A 20689-nucleotide genomic window follows, 5' to 3' on the forward strand; every position below is an offset into this window, starting at 1 on the left:
GATCGAAACGACCAAAACATCTACATGTTTAGCTTCCTCTGTAGCTGAGAAGCAACTCAAACAATTGCCTTGTTCTTTTTCCGGAAACGGTTGTTTCTATTGCTCTTATTTCTCGCCCCCCTCCCCCCCTTTTTTCCTTTCTGGGAAGTACCTCCAGACCAGGAGTACTGACCAGAAATAATATGGTCCATGTTAACAATAGACCTTTCAGTAAATTGCAGAATTCAGAGTTCTGCATGTGGAAGCTTTTTTTTTTTTTTTTTTTTTTTAAGGGAGGGCGAGTTTGGCAAGGTGTACGTGGCATTGAATGTGACCAGCTGAACTCCAGGCTCTGCGAACAATACAGCAACGGTGTTGTTACTGCTGCTGGCAGGAGCCCAATGCCCACTGTGTGCCAGGCACCGTGGACCCTTGAAGTCTTTCTGGGAAATACATGAACATCACTTCCTTGGGGCCAGCTGAATGAAAGTGATCAGACTTTCTGGCACTTGAGCTGAAAATAGAATTCACATCTTTGATTTCTCTGCCATCAGGGAGCTCAGAGTGGCCTGTAGAAATGATGTCGGATGCTGAGTGGTTATTAAACCCTTTGAAATGAACTGAGAGGCTCAGTCCTGCTGGGCTGCTGGTTGGTGTTTCAGACAGAGAGACACACACGAAGTCACACATACACAGACACACACACACACGCACGCACACCACAGGCTGATGGGCAGGGATTCAGAGATGACAGTACCTGACTGCAGGTCCTGTGGACGGGTGGCTGATCCCTGCGACCCACACAGATCTTGTGCTTTGATAACGGCAGGTTCTGGCTGGTGATCAATGAGACAGGGACCATGGTGACCGCTCGCCAGGAACCTCGCCTGGTCCTGATTTCCCTGACCTGTGACGGGGACGCCCTGACCCTCCATGCACCCTCCACAGAGGACCTGCTGCTGCCCGTCAAGATGCCCCCCACAAATGCCGTGTTCAAGTGCAGGTAGGCAAAGGCCATTCCTAGCCCTGGCCTAGGGCTTATTCATGCAGTTTCGAGAAAGTTCGAATTATGGAGGGAATCCTGAGAGAGGTGATCAGTAATTAACCATTGATTGCAAGTGCCTCACGGGTGGGGTCCAATCCTCAATATCATGATGATCTAAAGGCAGGAGGAGCAAAGGAGCAGTTTCAGAAATGTATGTGCATGGGGGGGTGACAGGCAGAAAAGTCCTGTGTTAGAAAACCTTAGGGACAGAAGTGAAGGGACAGGCTAAAGGCCCAGAATGGGGTGGGTGTGACCGGGGGGAGTGTCCGGGATGAGGTGAGAGTAGATCTCTGTATGAATTTAGGACTTGCCCTACTTTGTCTGGAGAGACTAGAAACCTTCCCAATCCGAATGCGGAGTCACAAATGGCTCTGTGACCCGTGACAGGTCAGTCTAATAAAAGGAAGGTCCAAAATAGAAACAAGCCACTGCCACCAGCAGGGTGATCCAACCTGCAGGTGCCCAGGGGTCCCAGCCCCAGGGAGTGTGGAGAGTCAGCCAGGAGCACCTCTGTACGGAGGCTCCTTCCCTAGCATCAGGAGGGCTGCCAGGAGGCAGTGACTCCCGGAGAACTGGCCTTGCTTCTAGGAAATCATGTCCAGAATTGAATTTTTATCCTCTCATGGCAAAATTAAAATTTGGTCTAATTATACTTTTGTTCCAGTTTCTGCCCTTTGAATCAGAATGCCAGATATTCTTCATCGCCTATTTAGACTGTATCACATCCCTATCAGAATTCTAATGGCATTTTTTCACAGAAATAAAAGAATACAATCCTAAAATTTACATAGAATCCCAAAAGACCCATAAGTGGGATGCCTCCAGCATCTCACTTCCTCATTTCAAACTACACTACAAAGCAAGAAATAATCAAAACAGTACCGGCATAGAAACAGACAGTAGATTAATCAAGAGCCCAGAAGGAAACCCATGCCTTTATGGTTGAATAATATTTGACAAGAGAGCCAGGGATAATCCATGGGGAAAGGACAGTCTCTCCAATGAATGATTTGGGGAGAACTGGGTATTCACAGAGGCAGGGACAGGGTAAAATCGCGTCTCCTGATAATTTAGGAATGACAGCGACATCACGGTCTGGTGCAGCTTTTCTGTTGTGGGCAGGCCATGGTACCGTATCCAGGTTTTCGAAGCCATGGCCATTCTTTGCTCCTGCCACTCCCCGCAGAGTTCACGGCCTGGAGATCCAGGGCAGGGACTGTGGCGAGGCCGCGGCCCAGTGGGTCACTGGCTTCCTGAAGACCCAGCCCTGCCGCCTGGTGCATTTCGAGCCTCACATGCGACCCAGGAAGTCTCACCAAATAAAGGACGTGTTCCGGCGCGCAGACCAGGTCAGAGGAACGTTCCTTGGCTTTGGCCTTTGGGGCGTCCTTTGGAAGCCAGGCTCCCTCTGGTGCTGAGAGCCTTCTGTCTGCAGCCCATCAGACAGGGTGCCCAGCTCAGCTCTGTCGTTTTGCCAGGCAGCCCCCAGGCAATAGCAATGGGCAGTGGCGTCTGCATTTCCTGATTTGGGGGAGAGGCTTGCGTTTTGGGCTGGGAGCGTCTTCCTGCCTACCTACAGGAGCCTGTTGTGCTATTAGGGTTTCCAAACTGTTCTGTGCAGTTCCGATTCTGCTCCATCCTGCCATTGCATGGGGTGTCCAGCCTTTTTACACTTTGATTGCACTTGGGGTCAGATCACAGTGGAGCAAGGGTGTGTGGGTGTGGCAATCCCCAGGCTTAAACTGGCCAGACTGGCCCTTACAGGCACGAGGCTGCAGTGGGGAGTTCAGTCCCTAGGGCCATTAAGAAAGTGAGGCTCAGCCAAAGTCCCTGACGCTGATGGGCAGGTTGCATAAGAAATAAATAGCCGTGGAATCAGTGAATAATTTTTTGTTCACGCATAATGAGGTCATTGAACCCAGCCGCCTTACTGAAATGTTTGCGAAAGTAGAGGCTTAACAAGGTGGATTGTCTCCAAGGGCACTTGCCCACTGGCCACTCCTGGGATCCCAAGTTCATGTCCTCTTCATCCATCATATAATTCCTGTTCTCTGCAAGGTTAGTAAAGCTTCTGAATCACTGGCTTTTCTGCACAATGGACTAGAGAAAGACTGAGAAAGATGTAGCTGGGGGTGGGGTTTCCAAGGACTAGACCCGCTTGGCCTCTGAGAAGTCCCCTCATGCTCCTGGCGCGGTAACAATTCTGTCTCCTTACCAGGTCGCTTATGCGGACGCCAGCCCACTCCTGGTCCTCTCGGAGGCCTCGCTGGCGGACCTCAATGGCAGGCTGGAGCAGAAAGTGAAAGCGGCTAACTTCAGGCCCAACATCGTCATTTCGGGGTGTGCGGTCTTTGCAGAGGTAACACGGTGCCTCCCTTGCCCTTTTCCTTGACTGTTAAGGTACGAGAGTCTCTGGCGTTACATGAGATGGTTTGGGAAGATGGGTTATTTATTGGCCCCATACGACACAGCACCCACCTCTTCTATTTCCTGAGCCCCGGGTCAGTGTGGGGGATACGAATGCAGAGGAGGTAGAGATGTGGTTTCAGGGTCCAAGGCTTGTGAGGAGAACCCCCAGGAAGCCGGAGAGTCTCTGAGCCTGAGTTTCTGAGCAGAGCGCACGCCAGGTGTGCGGACCAGGGCACAGAGACGGGGGCGCTCCGTCTGGTTGAAGGGGGCTTTCCTGTTTAGTCCATGGCCTGGGAGGCGGGGGGACACACTGTCATTCTTTGAATAGACAGTAGTTTCTTCTTTTCTTCCCCTTTGCCGGATAGATTCTTTCCTTCTCGTTCTCCGCTTTATGGATTTTTTTTTATGACAACAGTGCCCTCTGGCGGGGAAATGTACACAGTACCGGCTGGGGCTGTTCAAACCGAAGTGCCCAGCTTTCTGGATTGTTGAGAAAGAGGCCGTTAAGAGACCCATTTCAACTGCAGCCAATTAAGCCGACCGAGCTCTTTTACCCATGGGGGCCCGGTGTGCAATGTCTGCAAACAGTAGCATCCTTGGTAGTGTATGCAGCCTATTGCTAGTATGGGTTGCTTTAAGGGACCTTGGATACAGCCCTTAAAAAAGAAGAAAAAAAAAAAAAAAAAAAAAGAGACCCATTTCATGATTGAAGAGAAAAATCTGTGATACACATATTAAGAATAATGCGCGGTCCTAGAGTTAAAATTCTGAGTCTGGAACTCTTCCTCTGGGTTGTGGTCAACAAAGCCCTGGGCAGGTGCGTTTTAACTTACGGATTTTTATCTTCAGCCCAAGGTCAAGGCTTTAGTCAGATGGTCTTACCTCCCAGGGTCCTCCCTTCTCATGACTGTCTGGAGCCCCTAGTGCTTCCTTGGTGCCTCTCAAAGGCTCCGCCCTGGAACTCAGTTCAGACCCCGCCTCTTCCGCAAAGCCCGAAGATTTGTTCTCTAACCCCAGAACAATTCTCTCATGCTGTGGTACCTTCTAAGTTCTTTTCTCAGCTTTTCTGGAACGTTTCAAAAGAACATTGATCATTGACTTTTCATATCTGTATGTCGCGTCTCCCCTCCCTGGTTTGAGGGGCCTCGTCCATTGCTTTGATTTGTCCTGAATAGCAGGGACCAGGGTCGGATGCTGCGGACCTTCCTGGGCTGGCACGTTTTGTGCGTCGCCAGTGAAGAAGCTGCAGAGAGGGCAAGGCTGTGGGGCTGGCTGGTGATTCGTTTCTTTCTGGCTAGGGGAGATACAGACTCACATATGCAAAGACTTCTGGGCCTTAATCCACCTTCATCATGCACGAGGCGACCTGACCCAACCCCTCCGGGTCCCCTGCTCTCTTTCACCCACTCCTCTGCCCCCTCCTTTCCCCGCCCCCCACCTCGAGACAAGCAGGATCAGTCCTGGAGACTTCCTGAAGGAGGCAAGCTTCACTCACAGTTTGACAAGCAAGAGGAGAGGGAGCATTTCATTTCAAGTGAATGACCTGACCCAGCAAAGGCACAGGGAGAGGGCAGGAAGGTGTGTGGCTTCTCAGGACTGATACGAAGCTGCTGTCTTTGACGTGAGTCCCCAGCTCATGGGAGCTCTGTCTTCTGGCCCCTAGGATTCGTGGAACGAGCTTCTTATTGGAGACGTGGAATTGAAGAGGGTGATGGCTTGTACCAGGTAAGGTGCTTCCACCGCTGCCTACGACGGGGGTGGGGTGGGGGTGGGGGGTGGAGACCAGGTCACTCCACCCCTTGTGTGATGCTCTGTGGGTCTGTATGTCCAGGTGCGTTATAACCACAGTGGATCCCGACACTGGTGTCATGAACAGGAAGGAGCCGCTGGAGACCCTGAAGAGGTAGGAATGGGCGATTTAATATCTCTGAGAAGAAGCAGTGAAAGGCCACCCCACATACACCTTGGAGCTGGCGGGGTCCTGGTGACTGATAATCTGGGAAACATTCCTGCAGGTTTGGGTCCCGAGAATGCCTGCTGGTACTTATGATTTTAATTTTTATTGAGAATTCATGATTCAGACAAACCAGTCTTTAAAACAAAAACCAAAAAAACACTACTCTGGCCCCTCCCTGTTGGGGACCCTGGCTCTGCCACACTCCACTGATGTGATTACTAGGTCCCCCTCTCGCTCAGGCACTGGGCGTTCTTCTCCAGGAAATGAGCAGGACAGGACAGAACTGGATGGTTCTGGGTCAAACCAGCCAAGTGACTGGGGGAACTGGCCATGGCCTGGTTTTATACGCCTGGTTCTCTCTGCCACCGACACGAGGCTTGGTGTCTGGTACCTTGCCCTCTGGGTGTGGACAGTGTCTGCCCCGGCAGACAGAGCCTCCTGAGAGCATGCTCTGTGTTTGGGCCGCTCCTCTGAATCTTCAGTGCCCTCCCGCCCCCCACATCGGGAGCCTGTGTTTATAGAGGATAATTGATCTCAAACACAGGCAGGCTGGGGTCACAGGGACCGGCCAGCTCTCCTGATCTTCTGAAGACTGTCCCCCAATCCCCCCTAATTGCCCCTAAGCCCCCAGGAGACAGAGCAGCCAGACTAGGTGTCTTCTGCCTCTCACTGAGATTTAAATTGCCACAGAGGTAGTAATTGATGATCCCCCCCCGGGACAGGTAGCCATAAATCGTGCAGAGGAAGGCCCAGCCACAGGACATAAATCACGGGAAGCAAAGCCAACGTGGGGTCCAGAACACCCCCTGGTGCGGGGCAGGGCACTCGGAGCCGCCTCCCACCCTCCTGTGTCCTCGCGGTGCCCACGGCCTGTGCTGCTTCCACATGCAAGTTCTCAGCAGGGGGCCTCTCTGCTGGCCTGTCACCCACGGCCTTTGTCTGTAAAACAGTCAGGAATTAGTCTTTTTTTTTCCTTAAGGGGCAGTGGCTTCCATGCATACAGTGGCAGGAGGTTATTGTTCTTGCTCCCAAAATATCTTGCTCCGAATAGAAAGGAGGAAGCCCCTCTGCCTCGTGGCTGCATCGGCTTGTTGGCTAAATGAATAGTGTGACAGTAAGGACATTGGCGCTGGCCCCTTGTGTCTGGTTGAGCTGAGCCCCAGGTGGAAAGATACAGGGATGGTGACACACCCCACCCCCATCTGGCTCGTCACCTGCTCAATGTGTGACGTGAAGTCCCTTGGCTTCTCCAAGCCTCTCTTTATTTGCAAAAACAGGACTCATAATACCTCTCCTGGTTGATCAGAATAAGGCAATAAATATGATTTTAAAAAAATAGATGCTAAAATATTGTGCACCGTGACCACATAGGCTGTGGTCACTGATGAACTTGACCCCTGCTGGAAGAAGGAGAATTCTGGAGACACCTCTCTGCCTTCTGAGGCTCTGTTAAATGCCAGCCGGACCCAGCTGGCCTGGCCTCTGACACTTCCCTCTCCATGGACAGCGCTGTTCAGGCCCTCACCGTGCTGGTCTCAGCGGCGGCCTGTGACCCTGGGTGGGGACCCAGCAGTGGCCAGAGACGCTGCCTAGTCATGGCCAGCGCATGGACCCGTTACTGAGCCAACCAGGCAGAGTACGGAAGGGGTGTCTAAGCTACACAAAACGGCTTGCTTGGGTCTCTCCTGCTGATTAGCATAGTGGCATGTTTGGTATTCACTGAGAGAGGCATTATGCGAGGGAAGGAGCTTTTAAATGTTTTTAATTTATTAATCCCGACAGAAATCCATGTATATTTGAAAAAAAGCATGTAAGATCCGTGGGTGCGACAATACTGTTCCCTCTGTTGAGCCAAGGTTGGCGTGCGCAGGAATTCATAACCGCCCGCAATACCGCCTCATGCCCACGAGAGGGCGCCGCCCACCGCATTTATGGCGTCCCCGCAGCAGGGCGTGTGAGCAGGAGCTGGCGTGGGGCGAGACTAATTCCCACGGAGGCTTGTTGTGAAGATGGAGAGAGAAGCGGTGTGATGTTCCTGATAAACTGTCAGTGTGTGATGCCCAGAGCGCCTCCCGGGGATTATCGGAACCCCAGACTCCAGAGCTTGGCAGTGAGGTGAAACCCCAAGTCATAAAAGCAGCTGGCCCACCCCCCGCCCTGATCCTGTAGAGGCCACCCTGCGACATACACAACCCCCAAGTGTCCCTGGCGTCACATGCTGACAGAGGAGAGGCAGGCTGGGAGAGGTGCCTGGGTGCATGGCAGAAATCTGGCTGTGGAGATTCAGCCCTCACCGTTTTCTCATTAGCCATTTCTTATTTGGAGGAAGAAATTAGGACCGAGTTGTTGCAATAGTTTTTGGGTTTTTTTTTTAAGTGTGATAAAATGCAATGAATGCTTTTCGTACAAAGTGTTTTATATATGAAAGTGATGGAAAATTGGAGTTCGTTTAAATGAGGCACTGAAAGAAAACTTTCTCCTGGTGGGGGGAGGGGGCTCTTATTCCCACGCCTTTGCTCACTCCTCCTGGGGCCTCTTGCGTCCTCTGTCGGACAAAGATGTCCATACCACTGCCGATAGAGGATTTCAGTCACCCACACGTTCATCTGTTCCACAAACGATTCTGGGTCAGTGGTGACACTGGGCCCACGTTGGGTGGGGTGGGAGCAGCACAAAGGACTTAGACATAGTTCCTGCTCTCCAGGGACCCCCGCCCCCCATCTTGTCGAACAGAGACATGTGCCCTGACACTGCCTGACCAGGCATGTGATGTTCAAGGGGCAGGCACAGAGAACTGGATGGGTCTTTACTCCTGGCAGGGGTGTCCTGGGCATCTTCCTACCTGGGACTCTGCCATTTGATCTGGGCCTTGAGGACAGGGTCGAATTTGAATGCGTGGGAACGGGGGTCGGGCATCACACCGAGCCAGTAACATGCAAAGGGGACAGGACATTGAGAGTCCAGGGCAGAGTTGCCTAGGAGCCTGTAAGGGGCAGGGAGTGACAGGTTTGAAAGGGCTGCCCCGGGCCAGGTAGACACGCTGAGCTGCAGAGCTGGAATGTTATCCTTTAGGCACCGGGGAGCCATGGAAAGTGTCGGAGCGTAGGAATGACCAGACCTGGGTAAGATTAAGGAAGTAACATAGTGTCGTGCCAACAGTGAACTGGGAGGGAGGGGGAGGAGCAGGGGTAAGAGAGACTGGGTGGGAAGTTCGTACCACAGGCTGAAGCATGATTGTGGGAGAGAACGGAGCAGATCCACAGGGTGGGGGCCGGGAGGAATCTCAGGACTTGGCAACCGTGCACGAGCTGTGGGAAGCCAGGGCAAAGGTGTAAGGGATGGGCTCAAAGTGACTAGTGGGGTGGTGGCCCGGGTGACAGACATGAGGAGTCAGAAGGAGAGATGTCTGGGAAAAGGCAGGTGGTGACATGGCTGAACATAGACGTGCAGGAAGCATTGCATGGAGAGGAGATGGGGGGGGGTGTCTGACTGTTGGTTGCACTTCTGCAGGGTGTACACTGGGACGCGCTGTTCTGTTAGACTCGACTGGGCAACGCGGCTGTGGCTTCTCACCTCAACCACCAGGAGGCCACGTGCCGGTTGAGTTCTTGCTCATATGTGGCTGTGACTCATCCTAATCTCTCTCCTGCTGTAGTTATCGCCTGTGTGACCCTTCTGAACAAAGACTGTATGGAAAGTCACCTCTCTTTGGACAGTATTTTGTTCCGGAAAACGCAGGGACAATCAAAGTGGGAGACCCTGTGTACCCGCTGGGCCAGTAAGAGGCATCACGGGTCCCGGAATATCAGATACCCTTAAAAGACGTCCTCAGAAGTGACAACGCTTGAAGTACAGTGTTTAGGAACTGACACCTCTGCGCTTTCTTCAGATCTGTGATTTCCAAGTCTTCCCTCTTTTGGACTTCCTGTATCTCAAGGCTTCCAGGGTTCTTGGTGCTCAAAGCCAAGAAATACATTCTCCGTAACGAAGTAGGTCTTCAGGAAGTCATGTAAATGACAAGATTCTGGAAACTCCATGTTTATAACTATGATTGTGGAATAATTCTCCTTCTTCATTTGTCTACCCAGAGCCCTAAACTCTGTCATCTCATTACCACTCCCTACGGAAAGAGAAAAGAGGAGAAAGAGGAAGGAAGGGTGACTGAAAGCAATGTTCTGGAATGTTCTGGAAGGTTTTATTGCCTCATGCGCGGGGCATGTAATGGAAATTAAATACCTCCCCAAATAAGGCTGGAATATCCCTTCACTTTTCCCCTCAAGCCCTGGGCCAGCTTTTGAAAGGGTGTAAAGACCATGACCTTCAGGAAGCACCTCAGAACCACAGACCTTGGATCGGGCACGGTTGCGCCTCAGACAGTGTCCATGAGAATCTGATGAACCCTTCATAGCACGGAGCCTCTGGGCTGCGGGACAGAAATGTCAGGCTGGAAAGCCAGCCTATGAACCAACGTGGCTGTCACATCTGATAGGAAACGTGGGAAAAGCAAGACCAACCAAAGTGTCCCTTGGAGTGAAACAAGAGTCTCAAAATGTATTCCATTCATGAGCCAGAACTTCTCCTGACATATGAGAGTGAACAGCAGCACCACAGAGGGCGAGCCCCCTGGTTTGATGGTGCCCGCGATGCCACTGAATGGTGCCCAGAATGGTGCCAGTCAGGTAAGAGCAAAAAGGAACCTTCTTGAAAGGAGGTGGTGCCATCCAGTGATGCTGAGGGGCAGCACAGCCCATGCTGTTGAAAAGACTGAAAAAAATACCTGTGGGTGGGTTTTTGTTTTCTATTCTAGAATTTTTTTTTTTTAAAGACGTTGGGTACCATCCAAGTGTTTTCTGCTTCTCTGCCAGAGTCGGAGGTGTTCCTGAAAGGCCGGCTGTACTGTCGCAGAGCCCTTCTGGATCCTTGCAGACCCATCAATGCATGACTGGGTGCTCCTCTTCAAGTTCTAGGTGAAAAACTTCTAAGCCCACGAATATGAAGAAATGTGATTGTGTGATTCAAAACGAACCACCGAAGACTTTCCACAGGAGAAAAGGAAAACATAGGTCTGCTCCCTTCAAAACCAATATCTAATTTTTCTGTTGATGGAATTATGCAACTAAATTCTGATAAAGTATATCATTGCCATTTTGCCCTTGGATGGAATTACAAAGAACTGACCAAATCACAAAAAAATGTGTCAAACACGTAAAGAAAGGGAAGCTACTTGGACTAGTTTCAGGTCTTGTTAACTCGTTGGCACTGAGGCAGGCTTCAGAAGCTGAGGTGTGGGAAAAGGTAAGCCAAGAACTCTGGGCCCGGGGCTCTCACAGGTGGGTTCTCTCACACAGCATCCCCAGCAAACCCCCATTTTGGAAGGACTGTCAAGTAAACATGCTTTTTACCAAAAGCTGTGCATTTTTCATTGGTTTTATAAAAGGGGTCAGAAATGGTTGGAACTGAGCCTAGCTCGGAGGTAAATTTACAGCTTAACAGGTGGTTGCGTATATGTTTTCTGGTTGGTGAATTATTGTAATTTGTTTTCTGCATACTTGCTGTGAGGTGAAGGATTAAAAGAATTGAATAATAACCTGGCCCATCAGCTTCCCCAATAAATCCACTTAAAGTTGAAACTGCAGAGAGATTGAAGCAAAAATAAACATTCTACAGAATAGTATCACCAGTGGGACCTCGGGAACCCAAGGGGGAAAGCCCACGGGGGAAAGCCCACAGGATTTAAGAAACTGAATATTGGCTTTCCAAGAGCAGCCAATCGTTAGGGACCGATGAGAAACTCAAGACTGGTTTTGTGGCTGTTCCGAGAGATTTGTAATCGGGCAAACGAAACGGCTTAGACGTGAATTTCTGACCCCTCGTAAGCAGTAACGCACCAGCCCAGCGCAGACGCCATCTGTGCAAAGGCCACATTGCACGCAGACCCAGCATCATCCTCTGCATTGCGGGGTAATTCTCAAATGGAGGGGCGACCCGGACACCCTCCTCATTTGGGGGAGAGCCTTTTCCTGTCCCTCAGAGTGTGGGGAAAACTCCTATTCCAAGACAGAGGTTCCAGTGGCCTCAGGATCTCCAAGTAATTGCCAAGCCTCCTGTCAGCGAGATTTAAAAGCCATTTACTTGTGTTTATTTTATATTTATGAGTCGGCTAAGGCTAAAGACAGGCATGACGTCTCGTTATTCTGGATACTGAACATTTGCACACGATTCTGCTTGAACTGCAGGATGAGGGATACAGAGCGCCCCTGGCCGTCAGAAAGGTCCTGCAGCTGAGGGGGTGGAGAGGCGAGGTCAAAGCCACCAGCCTGGATGGGGGCTTCCTTCTAGTGGGGGCTTCAGGCTGCAGTCACAACAGGGTCACGAAGCCAGAGCTGGGCATCTTGCAATGGACAGTGTGGGAGGGCTCTGGGAGGCTGCTTAGAGGCCCTACAGAAAAAGTTAGAAATTTGCGACCTGTCGATGCAGCTGCAAGCTAACGCAGTGCTTCCCTGCGGTTTGCTGGTCCTGCAGTTCCGCAAGGTTGCCTGGAGGGACGCTCCTCAGAGAACCCAGCGCCCCAGTAGCTTTGGGGAGTCCTGTCTGCCTCCGTCCTCTGCGAAGGCCAGCAGCCTGCCACAGGCTCTGGGGACCTGCAGGGAAGAATTCTGCGGGTGGGCCACACCGCCCACCCCCCAGGGGGTTCTATCTCTGATCTCCTTTGGGAAACACCTCTCTGATCTCCAGGGGCCGCCAACCAGGGGCAGGCAAGGAATCGTGGTTAGCAGGAGAGGTGCGTGCACGGGCAGCTGGAGAAATTCAGAGGCCGCTGGTCACAGGGAGGGGTCCTCTCTGGGGCTGCTTCCTCTTCTCGTCTTCTCCCCCGTGGAAGGATGGGCCTGGGGCTTCAAGGTTAAAGGAGATTCAGAGAGGGTGCCTTAGACCTGCTCTCCTATTATGGGTCATAAGGAGAAGCATTCTTTTTCTTTGGACTCGTTTTCCAAACCTGCATTGACAGATGGGTAGGTGGGTGAGGGGGAGGAGCAGGGCACAGACTCTGTCCCGGCCTTACAGCAAACCACGTAGTATAGATGCTCCAGGATGTTCCATGCGCCAGGAGGGGCACCATCTTGCTGTCTGCTAGCCTTACCCTCCACGGCAGCTCCTCCCAAAAGAGTTGCCTCTCTGCGCCTGAAGCAGAATTACTCCGGCGCCCCTGACCATATGTAAATATGCACTTCATACTATGATCTCATACCAGGAGGAACAGACTGCTTCTACCATGTTCTTAGAAATGGACAAGTGAGTTATGGTAGCATCTCGAGTTACCCCATTTCAAGCAAGGGAAGGACTCTGGCTCGGCACCACAAGTGCTTTTGGAATTAGGATCATAAAAGTGTACTTTTTTAAAATCAGGGATCTCAGTGTCTTTGGAGGAGGCGGCCCAGGCCTCAGCTTTGACTGTGATCCTGCCGTCTCCCAAACGCAGCTGATGCGGGCCTGGTGGGCAACCTGGTCCCATGCTCTTGGAAGGAAGAGTTGCCTTAATCACATCATTGGTCTTCGTGGACAGGCTGTAGGTTGTATTAAGTAACAAAAGGGGCTGAGAAATAACCTCCCATCCAACTTCTGCCAAAGCCGGTGCCTAGGTCAAGTTCACTCATGTTTGGCTGTTGATGAATGTAATCTAATCACCCTTGGTGGTCCTCAGTCATGCTCCTTTACCTTCAGAGAACATTCTAGACTGCTCTTTCTCCTACCTCCCTCCTAAGCCCATAGCCCCTGATCATTTTCTCCCTTCACCCCCTTCCTTCCAAGTCTCCACCAATTCCTGATCTACGTCTTCAAGTGCGGCTCCAAGTCTAACTCTCTCTCTCTGTCTTTGGGATTTGCCGGGATTACTGTCAATAGCATATTGCTGTCCTTGTTATTTCTGACGGATATTTTTACACCTAATAAAGTCCCAGAGAGATTGCATTTGCTTGGTCTCCTGTAGGGACACCTTCCAGGGGCGGGACTTGCCTAAGCAATTAACTGCTTGTTAGTCAGAGGCCCTCAGGGCCGGGGACAGCTGGAGAGCTCTTTGCAAGCAGCTCTGGTTAACATCAACCAAGAAGGCTCTCTGTAAACACATGAATAATTGATTGTCCGGCGCTCACATCGCTACCGAGGATCTGAGCCCGTATGACTCATTTGCGAGGCATTCCTGTCGTCTGGATGCCATAACATTGGAGGAATGATGATCGTTTCTTGGAGATTCTTCTGTGGCTAGAGTTGCCAAGACCAAGGCTGTAATGGTTTGTTATGATGACCTTTGTTATTCCATTAGGCTCAATTGCTTTAAAAAATGATGTGTGCATACTTTCGGAACGTTTTTACCCTTTGCGTTGACCTGACATCATAGTTTATATTACAAAATGTATTAATGACAGAGGGGTGTTTTCATGTCCCAGGGACAGATTTTAACAACCATAATCTGCCCTTAGTCATCATAAATATAAATGTATTGGTCAAACAGATCTCGTTAATGTGGCCAAGATAAATGCGAGCCTATTTTTTAAGGCAGTTGAAGTCCTAGAGAATATATTCGGAGCTTTTTGTGGGGCTGAGAGGTCGTGTATACCTGCTATGAGCAGGCTGAGAGAATTAACGTCGCCCTCTCTGGTTTTATGTTGGACAGATATAAACATCTTGGGGGCGTCGAGTAAGATCGTTCACGTAGTTTCTGGACGCCATTGGTGCCTGGTGGGGTGACTCCTAGTTCTTAAAGCTGTATTCTTCTCCTTAGGCTGACAAAACAAAGATTTTTGAAAAGCAACAAAGTGAAGTTTTCAAGTCTTCACCGTGTGTTGCTCAACCATGATTTCTTGAGTTCCACCACCTCCTAGTTTTAATTATATCCGTTCTCAACGGTCCCCGTGTTGCGCTTCCCGTGGGAGGCGTCCCTTTTCCTCTGACGTTTCTGACATTCTGCATCACCCCGGTTGGCAGCCCATACATTGGCCGACAGCGCCCTGGGCCTGTGCAGCAGGACGGATCAAACACTCCGCCTTCCTCCTCGTTACACCACACTCAGAAGGGTGGGCCTTTCTTCGTGGTGGCCACGTTTTAAGCTTCTCAGGCAGGATATAAATCCTTGTTTCAGAAACCTTTGTTCATTGTGTTTTCATTCTGCACCATGAAAATGTGTTGAAGGCAGTCACGTCGCAGATGCCAGGCCCTGAGAAAGCAGACTGTTTCCAGGGGTCAGTTCACCCCCAAGATACAGTAAACATGGGGCCACAGTTAACCTCCGTGTGGACCATGGTCCGCTGGCAGTGACTGATGAGCACTTCAGATACAGCCGTTGACCTTCTTCCCTTGGAGAATCTTCCCTTCTCCGTCTGCTGGGGCCTTTGCAGGCATCACATCTGGGCTTTAGAGACGTGATTTTGCCTGGAACGTCCCCGGAACTAGGGACTGGGTTATTTTCGAAATGTTGGTGTGAGGACAGCACTGTGTCCTGTGTGTGGTGGGAACGTTTCACTCTTTCAAACGTAGGGCGCGTACAGCTGTGCTCACAGCAGCGCTATTCACCGAGCCAAAGGGGCAGCAGCCCAAGTGTCTGTGAACGGGAGAATAAATGAGCAAAAGCGGCACATGCACACAACGGAATGCTGCTCAGTCTTACACGGGAAACGGTGGCACAAGGGACAACATGCGTGCACTTTGATGACACTAAGTGCAACAAACCACTCACAGAAAGACAGATCCTGTAGATCCCATGTATAGGAGGTGCCTGGAGTAGTCAAATTCAGAGAGAGAAGGCGGAAGTGGGGCTCCAGGGACTGGGGGAGGGGAACGGGAGTTCTTGTTTCTTGGGGACAGAGTCTGAGTCTTGCAAGGTGAAAGGAGTTCTGGAGATGGAGGACGGCGATGGTGGGACAGCCACGTGAACGTGCTTAACCCTCAGGACTGTGCACTTAAACACGATGAAAAGGGCAAAGCTTGAGTGTTGGGTTTTTTTTTTTTTTTTTCTTTTTTTTTACCACAATTAAAATAAAAATAATAGGAAAAGAAATAAAGTGAGGCACATCAGAGACGTGGAGGTGAATTCTTCTGAGATCTAAGGCCCGTCCTGGGACAACAAACAGCCACTGATAAAAACCCCCCAACCCCACCCAGCGTCTCAAAAACCCTTCTTGCTGAGACTGGGAATAAGAAATTGAAATGTAATGTCTTTGAACTTCATCTTGATTGAGGGTGAGATTTTAACTTCAGACGTTAACTTCTTATTTCAACTCCTTTGGGCCTGAACTTGTAAAGAGGTTTAATTTCCGAGTTGGGACTCTTTGGTCATTTGATATTTTGGTGGGGGTTAAGTTCAAGTACAGAACATCTTGTCGGGGTGCCTTTATGATTCACTGGGTTTCACTGCATAACCTCTGATAGGCTGTGTTGGTCAGTGTGGCTAGAGATGATTTGGAAAATAAAAGAGGATCTGCATTTTTCTTCTGGACTGCAGAAAGGCCTTGAAGAACATCATGGGCTGTCCAGACCCATCTTAGAAATTCCATTGCTTCTATATTCCTAAACTACATCCTCCAGCCTGGCTTTATCAGTAATGAAACAGATATTCTGATCTAAAAAAAAAAAAAAAAAAATAGGACTTCTTTAAAAATCTAAAACCAAGTCCACATTTGAATTGTGCCTCACGCGCATGCGTAGACTGCCGTGAATTCTGCAGAGGGCTTTCACCCTATAGAGGCCGTTTGACCTTCCGGACGATCCAGGGAGGTCAGATGGTTGTAAACGCCTTTGTTAGCTGCTCCAGCGTGATGGCCACACTTTTCCCTGACTGCATAACTCTTGTCTGTGAGGTTTGATAAAGGGAAGTAACTTGCCCAGGTTACAGGGGATGGACTGGAATTAGGATTCGAGGCTTTCGACTCCTGGTCATAAGCTGCTAAAGCAATTTATCTTGCCAGCAAGTTGCCAAGAATTAATCTGGGCCCTGGCTGGGTAGCTCAGTTGGTTAGAGCATCATCCCAAGATGCCAAGGTTGTGGAATGGATATCCGGTCAGGACACATACAAGAAGCAACCAATGGACACATAAATAAGCGAAACAACAAATCAATGTTTCTCTCTCTCTGTCTCCCCTTCTCTCTCCAATCAATCAATCAATCAATCAATAATTTTTAAAAAGAATTAATTCAAAGAGTGGTAGTATCTTCCACTGGGAACTGGCTTAATCCAACAATCTTGTTCAGAAGCCTTTGCTTATGACTTCGTGGAGGGAACCTCAGGACTGGACTGGTGTGTGGAGGCCATACTGTGTATGTGGATGACCTGGGAACTTTGTTTAAAATGGATATTTCTGTATCTGATACCCAGACATCCTGGAGTGGGTCTGCAGTGAGACCCAAGAATTCCCATTTTTTATAAGGACCCCACTGTTCTAATCTCTCGCTCAATTTTCTGTAGATCAAGTTGTCACGCACATTCTTACCCCACTTTAGTGTTGACATTCTCTTTAATGGTGTGTAAATACCAGTGTGACCAATCCTGGCTTTCTTAGAAAAATAGAACTCACTCGAATACATCATGGTTAAACAAGGATGTGCCCATTTTGGGTAATGGGCTTACACTGACCCAAACACCTGTCCTTCAGCCCTCAGGGGATGACACTATCCATGTAGGAATCCAAGTAACTGAGCTAACTACCCCGTTATTAGCCAATTCAGAATTAATTAGCCAGGAAGGGGTCATGCTTGGGGCTGAACAATTGTGTACAAATTTCTGTCAAATGCCTGTGTGTGCATGGGGGTGAGGGTGGATAAATGAGAAAGGATGCTTTGTAAGACTATCTGCTTCTTTTTAAAATCAATTAGTGTCTTTTAATGAATCCACAAATGCAAAGCCCCAAACATAGCATGTAAAGAGCATGAGAACCAATGGCGTAGTTTTTGTTTTTTGTTTTTATTCTGAAGACAAGGTCAGGATTCGGAAAAGCTGGTGAGTGATGGCCTTGCTCTCTAAGAGCCGAGGGAGATTATTTGTGCCAACTGGTTTTTCTCTCTTTCCACTTCCCAGCCAAGCTTCAGAGGAAAAACTCTTTGTATGTGAACTGGAAAAGATGAATTTCAAACTTCATGGAGAGCTTTAAAATCTTAAATCCTTCTCCCAAATAACCTGTCTCTCAGGAATCTTCAGGCCCAAAGAATTATAAAGCTATTCCTTGGATAGTGGAATGGCCGCATTATTAACTAGGATTCCTGGAGTCTCTGAATAGAAGGATGTCATAAATCTGAAAGTATTTGTTCTGGTTTGTGATGAAGCAAAACTGTATAATATTAAATCAGATGCTGTTATAAACATATGAAACAGCACATTTTTTCCAACTTGGGGCATCATGGCATGAAGTTTCTGGGAATGTAAAAAAAAAAAATTGTTTTTCTAGTCTTGGATACTGAGTTGGGTTTTCGCTCAGTTTTCTTTTTTCTGAGCGTGAATGCTAAACAGAAGTTCTTCTGCTGAGCTGTGTTCCCAGAGAGCTTGCAAGGCTGAGTAGGGGCGATCTCACTCCTTCACAGGCTATTCTATGAGGTGAAACTGGAGGCTGCGCAGTGTGTGCATGTGTGTGCATGCATGTGTGTGTGTGCATGTGGGTCTGTCGGGTGGAGGGACGAATGAGATCCTAGCCCCTTGGGGTGTCTGAGTTGGAAGGGGTCTTACACACAAGCTAGTTCGCCGACTTCCCCATCACCCAGGTCAGGCCCGCGGTCTTGTGTAACGACAGCCATGATGCCTCACACTTCCCCTGGCAGGCTGTCACCTTGGCCTCCAGTTTCCCTCCTCCAAGTGACGGTGATGCGGCTCTGTGGCGCAGACAGTGACAAGAAAAGACCGACAGAGAGGTCATAACACACCAAGTGCTAAAAAATAATTGCGTGCTTCCTTGTGCTGGCGCTTATGGCTAATTTTTTCCTGTATAGTTTACAAATAATTATTTGTTATAATTAAGAAAATAAATTTACATTTAAAATAAGACTACAGGCTCAGAATGCTTATGTGTGTAATAATCACCTTTTGAAAAGGTGACCTAGGATGGCAGCAGCGTAGTCTGCAGACAGTTTAACGCTGCCGTGTCTGACGTGGTGGCTTAGCCGTGGAGGCGTTGAAACGTGGCCAGTCCCAATCGAGACATGCCGGGCCTGTAAAATGCATACCAGATTTCAAAGACTTGTACGATTATTTTGATCATGACGACATGTTGAAATGATAACAATGTAAATAAATTGGGTTAAAGAAATTATTAGAATTTTTTCATCTGTTCCTTTTTATCTTTTGAACGTGGCCACGGGCACATTTACAATTGCACCGTGGGTGTCCTATAAACGAGAGAAGGTTAGCAGTCCCCTTGACGAGGATGGAAAAGGCCCTTGGCCCGTACAGCGCAGATACAGTTAAGGCATCGTCACCTACCTGTTGGCATCTAGCCACAGTGTTGAGAAAGGAGAGTGACTCATTTGTGCGGTTTCCTTCTCCGGCGACAGAAACATTCTGGATCTAGACAGAGGTGACGGCCACACAATACTGTGAATATACTAAATGTCACTAACGGTATGTTTATGTCATGTGTGTTTTAACATGATAAAGAAATAAAAATCACGTACGTGGCTTGCATTATACTTGTCGTTCGATGCCTGTTTGAAACAGAGAAATTCAGGGTGTGGCCAGGAGCGGTTGGAATGCTTTTCTCCCTCCCTTTGGTCAAAATACAAACATGTGTTTTAGTTTCCAATGAGCCTGGGACACCGCCTGGGCTTCACGTGGCCCCTGTCTCCGCACAGTGACCCCCCCTTTGTCTCATTCCCTGTTCCCCCCGCAACTTGGCATTCTGTCTGCTGCTAAGTTTCTCACTAATTCCCCCGAATTCCTCATGGTGTATAGGGTGGTAAGGAGTTAGGGCCCTTGGCAGTTGAAAATAAAATAGGACACCCAGGTCAGCCTCAGCAAGGGAAGCAGCGGTCCACGCCCAGCTCTGGCTGTGTGACTGGGGGCAGGATTCCTAACCTTCCTGGGCCTTCTTCCAGACACCCACAAAACAGGGTGCTGCTGCTAACACAACACGGACCGTAGGTGATGGTGGTGCCTTAGCTACGAGGCCGGCTGCACTGGTCTGGATGTTACGAGCGAGGCCACACTTCGCTGCTTGGGGCACCCGCTGCCTCTCGAACGGCCCATGCAAAACAAATGCTAAACACCATTTTCCCTTTTTTGCCTTTTTTCGTAAAAGCGAAAATCCTCTTTGGATGTCTTAAGGTTACTGAATATGGGTGGATGTAGGTCTTTCATGAAAGCAAAGGTGTGATGGTTACTAGCCTGATTGTGATGATTATGTCATAAGGTATATCAATGTGGAAGTGCTATGCTGTACACATGAAACTAATAGAACGCAGAATGCCAACTATATCTTAATTAAAAATATTTAATTAAAAATAAAACCAGGAAACAAAAAACATAGGTAGTCCTGGCCTGGTGGCTTTGTTGGCTGGAGCATCGTCCTGTACGCCAAGAGGCTGCATGTTTGATTCCTGGTCTGGGCACTTACCTAGGTTGTGGGTTCGATCCCCAGTCAGGGTGTGTATGGGAGGTGACCAATCCATGTTTTCTCTCTCTCAAATCTATAAATATATTTTTGGGCAAGGATAAAAAATAAAAAGACATAATGGAAAATTTCAAAAAGTGGGGGATACATGCATTTGCCAGTGATGCGTGCTACAAGGGGGAAGTACAGGGTCTCAGGGTGACATTTTGAACCCTGAAGGGTAACGTCTCAGCCCAGGGGAGGGGGTGCTGGTGACTGGGGAACACAGGCCCATATCTATTCCTCCATGAGAAGGGACTGAATGCCATGAATAGTCTACCTACCCCAACACTTTCTTCCTCTGCAAGAATGCAAACGTGGTCTCTTGACCAGACCCAGAGAGGCCACACTTACCGTGAAACCATCCCAGTTTGTGCATTTTCTTATTATGCTCGGAGCACCTGCCTCTGCCTTTTGGCCAGCCCCTCTATACCCTTATGTGACCGGCCAAAGCACCCACTCTCAGAGTTTATTATAGTTATTATGACTCCGATTTGAAGACTAGAATTTAATGGAAGGTTTCCTAACAGTCCTTGGGCACTTGGAGAGCTTTTTCCCACCAGCCATGAAGTAGGATTATAAAAACACATTTCGTTCTTAAAAAATAAAAGAACCCCTCTGATTTCGAAGTTCTGATTATTCTGAAAGCCGAGCACCTGCTCCAAATTTCCACATTGTCT

General features: G+C 49.2%; 1 protein-coding gene and 2 non-coding genes across 7 annotated transcripts in view; all 3 read left to right on the top strand.

Moving 5' to 3' along the window:
• Positions 1-20689, top strand: part of LOC149992345 (mitochondrial amidoxime-reducing component 1-like) — a 35164-nt gene that overhangs the window by 2788 nt on the left and 11687 nt on the right. For 3 of the 5 annotated variants that reach the window (XM_090263333.1, XM_090263331.1, XM_090263332.1), the window contains exons 2-6: positions 809-982; positions 2211-2373; positions 3243-3383; positions 5097-5158; positions 5265-5336. In XM_090263333.1, coding sequence (XP_090119459.1) covers positions 809-982; positions 2211-2373; positions 3243-3383; positions 5097-5158; positions 5265-5336 — 612 coding nt within the window. Of the gene's footprint in view, positions 1-808; positions 983-2210; positions 2374-3242; positions 3384-5096; positions 5159-5264; positions 5337-6112; positions 6708-9045; positions 10215-20689 lie in introns of those variants that run through there. The other 2 variants (XM_090263330.1, XM_090263334.1) reach the window with 2 other exon arrangements.
• On the top strand, positions 3955-4089 carry LOC149992346 (small nucleolar RNA SNORA70). Its single transcript, XR_016508377.1, has one exon. It is a non-coding gene; the product is annotated as a small nucleolar RNA SNORA70 (small nucleolar RNA).
• On the top strand, positions 18746-18870 carry LOC149992347 (U6atac minor spliceosomal RNA). The gene has a single exon (XR_016508382.1). It is a non-coding gene; the product is annotated as a U6atac minor spliceosomal RNA (small nuclear RNA).

This window comes from Furipterus horrens, unplaced genomic scaffold (genome assembly GCF_987537825.1).
Source record: "Furipterus horrens unplaced genomic scaffold, mFurHor1.1.pri manual_scaffold_15, whole genome shotgun sequence".
Lineage (NCBI taxonomy): Eukaryota > Metazoa > Chordata > Mammalia > Chiroptera > Furipteridae > Furipterus > Furipterus horrens.